The 11,492-nt window shown below is 45.4% G+C and overlaps 2 protein-coding genes across 2 annotated transcripts; both read right to left on the reverse strand.

Moving 5' to 3' along the window:
- Window positions 1-4,431: 4,431 nt before the first annotated feature.
- LOC142818194 (olfactory receptor 5AR1-like) lies at window positions 4,432-5,373 on the reverse strand. Its single transcript, XM_075928843.1, has one exon. The coding sequence runs from the start codon at window positions 5,371-5,373 to the stop codon at window positions 4,432-4,434; it is 942 nt and encodes a 313-aa protein (XP_075784958.1).
- A 5,309-nt stretch (window positions 5,374-10,682) lies between these two features.
- On the reverse strand, window positions 10,683-11,273 carry LOC102446653 (olfactory receptor-like protein OLF2). Its single transcript, XM_006136532.3, has one exon. The coding sequence runs from the start codon at window positions 11,271-11,273 to the stop codon at window positions 10,683-10,685; it is 591 nt and encodes a 196-aa protein (XP_006136594.3).
- Between the last annotated feature and the right edge of the window lie 219 nt (window positions 11,274-11,492).

The raw sequence follows: 11,492 nt of genomic DNA on the forward strand, positions 1-11,492 counted from the left end.
TAGCTGAGCTCAGAAAGACACAACAGATAATTAGCGCACTCAGTGAAGCAAAGCCGCCCTTGATGTAACTTGTACACGAGGGATGAATTGGTCCACTCTTTCCTCCTCTGTTATGAAATGATGCAATTTGTATCCCAGTGACAGTGACTGAAGTTAGGTTATAGTTCATCCCACCGTGTTCAGTTCAAGTTGGGACTGTGCGGAGCTGATCCACGAAGGGTGGATTCCTTTTGTGGTTCATGGAAACCAAAATCTTGAAATGTCACAGGGGTCCCTAAGATCCCGCATCCCACCTTTCTCTGCCATGGCTCCCAAGCTGAATTAAATCCTCTATGATACAGGATGGTCTCTCCTCCTGCTGAAATGTCCTGAAACATCATCTGAGACCCACACTCAAGACCCCTCCTCAATCCAATGTCTACATCCTTTATTGCTTCAGCCGCACTGAATCAAGGTTTCATAGGTTTGTAGCACATCGGGCAAGGGAACACCAACATGCTCTGTAGCACTGTGTAACAGCAGACAAGCCTGCACAGTCCTGGGGGAGGTTTTCTGCTACCATAGTGAGGAAGGCAAAAGTCATCACTTGGCCAGCGATGGCTCACCTTGGCGAGAGGTTATGATCACAATCCCCTTACACATATGGTACGGGTGGGCAGTAGATAGGTTGAGTGCTCAGGAAAAAAAAAAGATTGAGAACCTCTGATATACTCCACCCAAGACAGGAGATGACCTGTAACCACAAACTCTATTTATCAACATTAGTCACCAGGTTGTCTTCTCATGTACAAGGAGCCTTCTGGTTAAGGGGCCTGATTCCTCTGTCTCAAACCCCAGATGTGTCAACGGGACATTTTTTTCCTGAGTCCCCTTAACTGGGTCCATATCGCACCCCTGCATGAGGTGCTTGAATTTCTGTGTTGGCAACACATGATACAGGGCGAGGAAGCGGGCACCGGAGGAAGGGGGCACAGAGAGGCAAAAGACACCAGGCTGAGGACCAGTCAGGGCAAGGACACACACATATATAGTCTCCACATTCTGTTCCACTGTCACCCCCACCCCCAACACAGGCATGCACAGTGCATCCACTCCTCATACACAACCTGCATCTGAGCTCAGCCGGAGTGTAGAGGAACCTCTACTGGGAAGCGGAGACAGCTGGAATATTTCCAACAGCCCTGAGCAAAATGAATTGAAGGGGATTCTACTGCCGTGATGGGGACACAGGACTAGATTTCCCAACAGGTCTTTTCCATTGGTAGCTTGTCTGAGGCCTGGTTTATGCTCAAAAATTACATCAACCAAGCTCTGTTACACAAGACTGAGAAACTTTTCATACCCTGTGCAAGGCAGCTGCGTGGCACTAAACCTCGCTGTCATTCTTTCATTGTCCTAGCTCTTGGAGAGGTGGGTTAACCATATGGTTGGAAAAACCCCTTGCAACAATGTGGAATGTATCTACACTAGGTGCTGGTTCAGCTCCATAGCTAAGTCATTTTAAAGGCTTTTGTATAGATGTTCCCTCAATGGATGGAGGGAATTTTTCCCTTCTCTCATAAGGCTATTGTTCTCTCCCTTTGCTGTCACTCTTCTTCCTCTTTCCTTTTGGTTTTTCAATTGATAAATATATTCAGAACAGTTATAATTTCTCCTCTGAGGAGAAGGCTTCCAGTCATTTCAATTAAAGACTGAAATTCTCTACAACTGACCTTTTTGCCCCTGACTAGATGGTACCACACTAGTTTTCTTCCCTTCACTTACGAGTGGAGAATAATAGAAGCACTACCTGGTCAAACATTTACCTCAGAGGGGTTCCCCATCCTAATCTGTAACTCTAAAAACAGCGAGTGGTCCCTGTGGCACCTTAGAGACTTAGCAACATAAAGAGACAGGGTCTGCTAGCCTATCACAAAAAGCGTGCAAAATCTTTCTCTATAAAACAGCTACCCCTCCTGTATCAAATTGAGGAATCCCGAATAAACATTGGATGGTGGAATATGAGCCAGGTCTGAGGACTGATCACCCGAGGGCCACCTCCCGCTCACCGAACCAAACGAGTTCCTGTAGAGCGTAACATATACCAAACATAACGAATACCAAATATGTTGTTGCTATTGTTGTAGTTTGTGTGTCTGTTAAATATAAGTATTGTTATCTGAAATTGTTTAGAGGTATTGTTAAGTAGTAGTGTTAAAAGTTTTAGATAAGACTAATCACTTATAAGTAAGACTGATGTAAATGTAACTGTTAATAATCCCTGGTCCCTTGTTAACAACTATTGGGATTTAGAAAAACCTCAGGGAATTTTCTTTACTGTATTGCATTTTGCTTATTGGTCATTCTAAAAATTATTTGTTGCCTACATATGTAAGAAATTGATAAAATCATAATTTTTACGTAGAAGCCCTTTAATAAAAGTTTAAAAGATATTTGGTAATAGTTTGCCTGTTTCTGCACCTCCCTGGGACTAGCCACATTTCCGAACCTTTTACTTTAAACCACAATACCGTCATTCAAGCCCAGGGACAGTGTCAAGTATATAAATGAGCTCCAATTTAGCACTCTCTCTCTCTCTCTCTCTCTGTCATTCAGTGGTGAAACCCCTTTGTAGAAGAAGGGTTACTCTTAAATCAGGTATGGAATGGCCGGGCAGGTTAAAATGTTCCCCTCCAGCTTTAGGTGTATTACCATTTCTGATGCCTGATATGTGTCCCTTTGTCCTTTGTCGTAGGACATTGACCTGTTTGCTAACCATGCCCATGTCACCGTGAATGCCTTTGGAACAGCTTCCTGGGATAGCAGGGGTTAACCTTGGCTTGGAGTCTTACAGGTTTGCTCCCTGGAGAACCTTTGCTCCCTGTAGAAGAGCTGTGCAGAGCCCATGCAATTAATGTTGTTGCCTTGTTTTCCCTTGTGAAACTAGAGGGTTAGGTGTCTCTTCAGGCCTATTGAACATGATAGTACAAGGATGGGAATGGTTTCCGCTTTCTTTGTTGGCCACCTCTCCAAAAGTCCCTAAGTCATTTCCTTACATTGCCTTGATAGAACAGGCAACTCTTCACCCAAACATGAGGGTCCAGCTACTGAGGAACGACGGTAATCTGAGTAGAATTAAAGCTGGAGTCCCAGTGCTCTAGCTCAGAATCACGCCATTCTACAGCATGTCCTGGGGAAGGTGAACCAGACTTTTGTACGTATCATTTGGGCTCCTCTCTCTCACTGTTCCTTCCACAGCTGGTCATTTTTGAATCAATCCTTTCAAACCCCTCGCATTTCAGATACTCTGTTACTCATGGATGATATGAAATTAACATTCTCCTGGATAGTGCTCTGAGAGCTGTAGATTACCAAAGCTGTGTGCTATTTCACACATTGAGTTCTGCAGCATTTGTATAAACTTTTCTGCTCACTTTCTTTCTCTTTTCACCTGGATTGATCCCCGTTTGGGGCTTTGGCCTAGACACCAGGGCTATGAAAAGAGCTCACACCCAGTACTCTGAGTTCCACCTCTGGGAGCCTCATGAACAAGAGAACCCGTGCTGCTTTTCAACCCGTCAGCACAGACCACAAACCTCTCTGTCAAAGGCCTTCGGATACTTCTTGGAATGTGTTACTTGTCCTGTCCAGCCCCACTTAAACAATAACCACTGATATCAAGTGGGTCATTAATCAATAGAAAATGACAGACACAAATCCTGTTTTCAAATAGAAGTTCCCACACATGTCAAAGAAAACACACACTGGCTTAGAGAACTCAATGCAACACTTTTATTGATTCCAGAAGGACACATCTTAAGTCATGAGACATAAAAGTCAGAATAGATTGCAAAGAAATAAAAGGTAAAATGCATCTAATGCCTAACTTAATGAGGAAATTTAATTCTATGCAAAGATAGTTTTCACCACCGCCATCAGTCTTACTGGCTAGTTGTATTTCAGCCAGACCCTTTGAAATTGAAAGATCCCAAACTGCATATCTCCCATCTATGTAACACAGGAAGAGCACAGCTGCACACAAAGGGCTACAGGGTAACAGGAGGGTGCAAAACTCCCTTTCATTTAGTCATAGACATCACATACTTCAGACTCGTGACTGTACAACAAAACGTACCTCGGTACAACCAAGAGGGGGACAGATCAGATACCCTGCGCTTTGATCCAAATGCAAACAACTCCATGCTTTCAAAGCATATCACCTATATTTTTATGCTCACAGATGTGAAACGGGCCTCCTTGAATATCGAAGAAGAAACAGATGCACAAAGGAAGTTTTGCTCTCTGTCGGAGACAGTAGGCCTGATTTGGATAGAAATAAATTAAAAACGCAGTATAACAAAAAACATTAGCATGGACTCTGGAAGTCAAATTACAATGGACTGGGAATTGAATTCACTTGTTTCCACATCACATCACAGAAGCAGTACTGAGTTAACAAGATTTTCTGATGAGTTTTTTCATTGCTTTCCTCAGGGCATCCTTCACCTCCCTGTTCCTCAGGCTGTAGATGAGGGGGTTCAACATGGGGATCACCAGCGTGTAGAACACAGAGGCTATTTTGTCGGTCTCCATTGAATAGCTGGAGGGAGGGCGTAAATACATGAAGAGTTGGCTGCCATGAAACATGCCCACCACTGTCAAGTGGCAAGAGCAGGTGGAGAAGACTTTGCGCCGACCCTCGGCAGAGCGGATCTGAAGGATGCTGGAGATGATGTAAAAATACGAGAGGAGGACAATCACCACACTGCTCACTACAATGAAGCCAACAAAGGTAAGAATCACAGTCTCACTGATGAAGGTGTCAGAAGAGGAGAGCACCAGCAATGGAGGAGTATCACAGTAGAAATGATTGATGACGTTGGAGCGGCAGAATGACAGCCGGAATGTAAAACATGTTTCTATCAATGCATCCACCAACCCCACAACACACACCCCAGCCACTAGCTGGCTACAAAGCTGCCTGGACATGGTGACCGTATAGAGCAGCGGATTACAGATGGCCACATAACGGTCATAGGCCATCACAACCAGCAAGAGACACTCAAGATCTGCAAAATAGATAAAGAAATACATTTGCACAGCGCAGGCAGTGCGAGAAATACTTTTCCTTTCAGCCAAGAAAATCTGCAGCATCTTTGGGGAAATTATTGAGGAATAGCAGAGATCACTGAAAGACAAATTCCGGAGGAAAAAGTACATGGGGGTGTGGAGTCGGGGGTCAGTCGTGATCAACGAGATCATCCCCCCGTTTCCCACCAGAGTGACAATATAAATCATGAGGAACACCAAAAACAGAGGGACCTGCAGCTCCGGACGATCTGTCAGTCCTGAGAGAATGAACTCAGTCGCCTCTGAGTGATTTCCCTCTTCCATCTCCTCTGTGCCGAGATCAGGCAGCTACAGGGAAGTGGGCACGTGGAGGACTCTGGTGAGTTATCCCTTCTCTGTAACGAAGTGAAGAAATATGGAGAACAGTTTCTTAATGGGCACTAGTATCAGACCAGTGTCAGTATCAGATACTTAATGGGCACCAGTATCAGTTCACCGATCCAGATGTTCACAGCTGATCCTTCCTGGTGTTCTGTACAGTGCACACACTGCACACATACAAGGACACGCAGGTTAATCATGACACACACACACACGCACACTCCTCTTCACTGATCCCAGCATCAAATAGAGACTTGTGAGTCTGCTTTTGGAGAATCAAGTTGAAAACCAACTCAGAGAGAAGAGATTATTCCTTAGTTCAAGAAAGGGTGAGAGTAAAAGAATTTTAATCTTTCTACCATCTTTGTGCAAGGGCAGCTCTGTTGCCCTGCATATCAGTTTAGGACACATTTTGCTTGCTGTGCTAATTAAACGTTTGGCATCTGAAAATGGCATTTACATTAGTCTGTACTAAAACCCAGATACAGAATGAGAGGCGCTTGCCTCTGTGAGTCATTAATGGCTTTTTTCCAACCATAGAGGTCAGAGGGTAGGAGCTGGGATGGAGGCTTTTAGTGCCGGAGATCTTGAATTCAAAGCCTGCTAATCAGCATGGTGTCTGCATGAGTGTGACTGTGATGTGGTACAACAGCACCTACCTGCTATGAAGAGAGATGTGGTGGCGTTTCCCCTTTGACGGCAACTGCCCATTTAAGACATTCGAGATGTTTTATACTGAGATCTGTGATCTATGAGACATGCTCCCTTACACAACTGGGAGTACCTGAGCTCAGAGAAACACAACTGCTAATTAATGCGCTTGGTGAAGCAAAGCCGCTCTTGATGTAACTTGTCCACGAGGGATGAATTGGTCCACTCTTTCCTCCTGTGTTATGAAACGATGCAATTTCTATCACAGAGACAGGGTGTGAATTTAGGGGTATATTTTATCCCGCCGTGTTCAGTTCAAACAGCCATGGATCGTTAGAAAATCTGTCTAATTTTAGTGATGTCACTGAGCCAATTTCCAAGTGGTGTAAATGGACATAGCTGCATGGAAATCCGAAATCCCGATTCCTAACTGGTGTAAATGTGTGTAGCTCCATTGATCTCCTCACTGGATAAATTGACATTTAGCACCATGGACAGCTCTGTGCTGGCCGGGTCTAGGCCAGTGGCTTTCAAACTATAGGTCCTGGCACAGGAATGGGTGATGAAGTGTCAGGCTCTGGGTCTCTGCTACAGGGGGATCAGGTGAATGGGGAGGGGGAGCAGGCTAAGGCATCTCCCTGACCATCCTGGCACCACAGACTGTGCTGCGCCTCAGAAGCAGCTGGTGGCAGGGGAGAGGGCACGGGAATCCGTTCACTGTCCCGTCTCAAGCACTAGCTCTGGTCTCCCATTGGCTGGGGAACCCACTGCTGGTTGCTTCTGGGGGCAGCATGGCCTGCAATGCCAGGGAGCTCCCTTGGCACCCCCACTCAACCCATGACCGGGAGCTACTCAAGGTAATCACCCCCTACCCTGACCCCTTAAAGCCACAGCCTCCTCCTACAGTCCAAAGGTCTCACCCTCAGCCCCAGCCCGAGGCCCACACTCTAGTCAAATTACATTGGGTCACGGCATCAACAATTTTCTTCAACTGGGTCATGAGAAAAACAAGTTGAACACCGTGGGACTGGGGCTATGTGTGCGGAAGGGCTCCTGGCTGGCTGCTGGGCTGGAATGAACATTTGCCCTGAGGTAAAGTTGAAGTGTGAGTGAAGGCTGAGCCCAGTGGGGAGCAGCCCAAGGACCTGAAAGCTGTTTAGTTGAAGGGCAATGGTGATGGGGGAGTGCTATTCTCAGAGTTCCTGGGCTGTGAGCTGGAGTTGTGGACAAGTCAGTGAGGAAGTGACATAGTACTGGGGTCTCCTGTTACTCCTTAATCCGAACTAAGGACTTAGTTTGGATTAACTTCTGACTGCTGCGTGTAGCCACGGGCAGTCAGTTCGAAATAAGGGTATTTAAAAATGGCACCTGCCCGGGAACATGCAAATGAAGCCTGGGATATTTAAATCCCGGGCTTCATTTGCAAGTTCGAATGCCTACATTAGCCACCCTAGTTCGAACTAGGGGGCTAGTGTAGACATACCCACTGTCTTTTTCTCCCCCCCCCCCCATATTGCTCCCTTCCTTTATTTATTCTTGGATCTGGACTTTTAATACTCCAGTCATCTGAAGAAGTGGGTTGTGCCCACAAAAGCTCATGATCACATCTACTTGTTTTGTTAGTCTTCAAGGTGCTACTGGACTATTTGTTGGTTTTTAAGTTTTTCCTGTTACAGACTAACTTGGCTACCACTCTGAAGATGTGAAATGTGAATGTCACAGGCATAGGAAATTGCCTTTGTAGAGCATTATGCAGTTAATACCGTTATTCAAGTCCAGGATGACAGTGTCACACATGCCAATGAACTCCAGTCCTGCACTCTCTCTCTGTCATTGGGTGGTGAAACCTCTTTGTAGAAGAAGGGCTTCTCTTAAATGCAATATGGAATGGCCAGGCAGGTTAAGTGAAAATGTCCTCCAGGTTTGTGTGTATTACTACTTCTGATGCCTGATGTGTGACCCTTTATTTTTTCTTGCAGGACATTTCCCTGTTTGCTAATCATGCCCATGTCTCCGTGAATTCCTCAAGAACTGCTTCCTGGGATACGAGGTCTTAACGTTGGCTTGGAGTCTTACAGGTTTGCTCCCTAGAGAGGAGCTGTGCAGAGCCCTTGCAATAAATGTTGTTGCCTTGTTTTTCCTTGTGGAACTAGAGGGCTGGATCTCCCCTGAGGCCTATTTAATGTGAACTGGACCCTTGAAAGTATGATTTGGGCTCTTCTCTCTCAGGGTATGTCTACACTAGCACCCTAGATTGATCTAGGGAGGCTAACGAGGGCAACCGGAATTGCAAATCAAGCCCAGGATTTAATTATCCCGTGCTTGATTTGCATGTTCCTTGCCAGTTGCCATTTTAGAAATTGACTAGCCTGAAGTAATTGCCTGCGTCTACACGCGGCAGTGAAATGGGATTCCAATTTAAAACCCTAACTCGAATTAGCTGGTATTCCTCCTGCAATGAGGTTTACCAGCTAATTCAAATTAGTGGCTTTAAATCAGAATCCTGTTTCACTGCCACGTGCAGATGTGGGCAGTTACTTCGGGCTAGTCAATTTCTAAAATGGCGACCGGCCGGGAACATGCAAATCCAGCACGGGATATTTAAATCCCGGGCTTGATTTGCAATTCTGGTCGCCCTTTCAAACCTCTCACATCTTAGATACTCTGTTATTCAAATGGATAAGAGGAAATGAACACTCCTCTGAAAAGTGCTCTGAGAGCTGTAGATTACGAAGGCTATGGGCTACTGCAACTATTTCACACATTGAGTTCTAAGCAATTCTATAAACTGTTCTGCTCGCTTTCGTTTTCTTTTTACCTGGATTAATCCCAGTTTGGGGCTTTGGCCTCAGCACCGCGGCTATGCAAAGAGTTCACACCTAAAGCGCTGGGTTCCGTCTCTGGCAGCCCTATGAACAAGGGGATCCTCTGCTGTTTTTCATCCTGACAGCACAGAGCATGAACCTGTAGGTCACAAGGCCTAGGGATACAGCATGGAATGTCTGATTTGTCCTGTCCAGCACCCCCTTAAACAATAACCACGCATATAAATTGGGTCATTAATCAATAGAAAATAAGAGGCAAAAATCCTGTTTTCAAATACAGCTTCGCAGACACGCTGGCTTAGAGAAAGCCACACGACAATTTTATTGATTTCAGAAGGAAGGATCTTAAGTCATGAGAAATAGAGGGTAAATAGCAGCTAATGCCTAACTTAATGAGGTAAATTAATTCAATGCAAAGATATCTCTCCACCACCACCAGTCTTACTGGCTAGTTGACTTTCAGCCTGAACCCTTGAAATTGGAAGACTCCATACTGCATAACTCTCCCATCCATGCAGCGCAGGAAGAGCACAGCTATAAGCCAGACGAAAGGTACATTGACTTAAGTAGCATATGGCCTGACCGGATAAGCATTGACCAGTCCTCAGGGATATTTATCACACAACATAGCCCGGTCACCAGGTCACTGCCCATCATTGGGGGAGAGCCAATTTCAAATTGCTTCTCGCCCTCAGACAAAGGGGGTCTGATACGTGTCTCCCATATCCCACGGGATTGCTCGAATCATTGGATTAAAGTCTGCCAGGGATTATACCTGTTTCACTCTCATCCATTTTACCAATCTATTTTCATTGGTTTTGCTTTTCCATTGAAAACAACCTGGGAAGGGAAGGATCGCTTGGCACGCTTCTCTTCCACCTCACAGGAGATTTCCGACAATGCTTTCAATTTGCCAAACACGTTGGGAATTTTCATATTTGGATCGGATGGAAATGAATTTATTTTTTTCAATTTTTATCACCACCTGTCTACTCAAAGCTCTCTCCATTTCCCACTCCCAATCTCCTCGGCCGTACAATTCCCAGAGTCCCTGCTCCTCAGAGTCTATACAAATTTCTGGCAGAACTAAGTTATAGTGAACCCGTGGTTTGTCATATCAATAGGAAGAGTCTGAGAAGATGTTGCTGTCTGTTTAATTTATATGGCAGAAAAAGCTCACCCTTTCCATACTAGCGTCTATTCAGTTCGGCGTAGACTGTCACAGAAGATGCACACTCACAAAGTTCTTTGCTGGTCTGTGTTGTGTTGTACCCTTCAGACATTAAAAGTCATTTTGAGGGAAATCACATTTCTCTTTCCGATTCCTGGACACAAGCCAGGAACACACAAGAACTCCCCAGAACACACAAAGGGCTGCAGCGTAGCAGGAGAGTGCAAAACTCCCTTCCACTGAGTCTTAGACATCACACACTTCAGACACACAACTGCAGAACAAAACCTACCCTGCTACAGAGAGAGGGAGATAGATTAGAAGCCCCACTCTTCAATCCCAACATCTCCATGCTCTCGAAGCACATCACATATATTACTGGGCTCACACACACAAAACAGGAGCATCCTTAAACTTTGAAGGAGAAACAGCTTAATGAAAGAAGCACTTTTCAACTGAGGACTGCAGGCCTTGTTTGGATACCAATAAATCAATTATGCAATATAACAAAGAACAATATTCGCATGGCTACTGGAAATTAAATTACAATAGGCTGGAAATTGAATTCACACATTTCCACTCCCCATCACTAAGTCTAAATGGAGTTATCCAGATTTGGTTAGGAGTTTGTTCATGGCTTTCCTCAGGGCGCCCTTCACCTCCTTGTTCCTGAAGCTGTAGATGAGGGGGTTCAGCATGGGGATCACCAGTGAGTAAAACACAGAGGCTATTTTGTCGGTGTCCATGGAATAGCTGGAGGTGGGTCGTACATACATGAAGAGTTGGCTGCCATGAAACATGCCCACCGCAATCAAGTGACAAGCGCAGGTGGAGAAGGCTTTGCGCCGGCCCTCGGCGGAGCGGATCCGCAGGATGCTGGAGATGATGTAGACATAGGAGAGGAGGACAATCACCACACTGCTCACTACAATGAAGCCAACTAAGGTCAGAATCACAGTCTCACTCGTGCGGATGTCAGAAGAGGAGAGCGCTAGCATTGGGGGCACATCACAGTAGAAGTGATTGATGACGTTGGAGCGGCAGAATGACAGCTGAAATATAAAACATGTTTCTATTAATGCATCCACCAATGCCAGAACATACATACCAGCCACCATGAGGCTACAAAGCTGACAGGACATGGTGACTGTATAGTGCAGCGGGTTACAGATGGCCACATAACGGTCATAGGCCATCACAACCAGCAAGAGACTCCCCATATCTGAAAAACAGATAAAGAAATACATTTGCACAGCGCAGGCAGTGCGAGAAATGCTTTGCCTCTTGGCTAAGAAATTCTGCAGCATCTCAGGGACAATTACTGAGGAAAAGCAGAGATCACTGAAAGACAAATTCCGGAGGAAAAAGTACATGGGGGTGTGGAGTCGGGGGTCAATCGTGATTAACAAGATCAT

This window comes from Pelodiscus sinensis, chromosome 5 (genome assembly GCF_052426305.1).
Source record: "Pelodiscus sinensis isolate ZL-2025 chromosome 5, ASM5242630v1, whole genome shotgun sequence".
NCBI classification, from domain to species: domain Eukaryota; kingdom Metazoa; phylum Chordata; order Testudines; family Trionychidae; genus Pelodiscus; species Pelodiscus sinensis.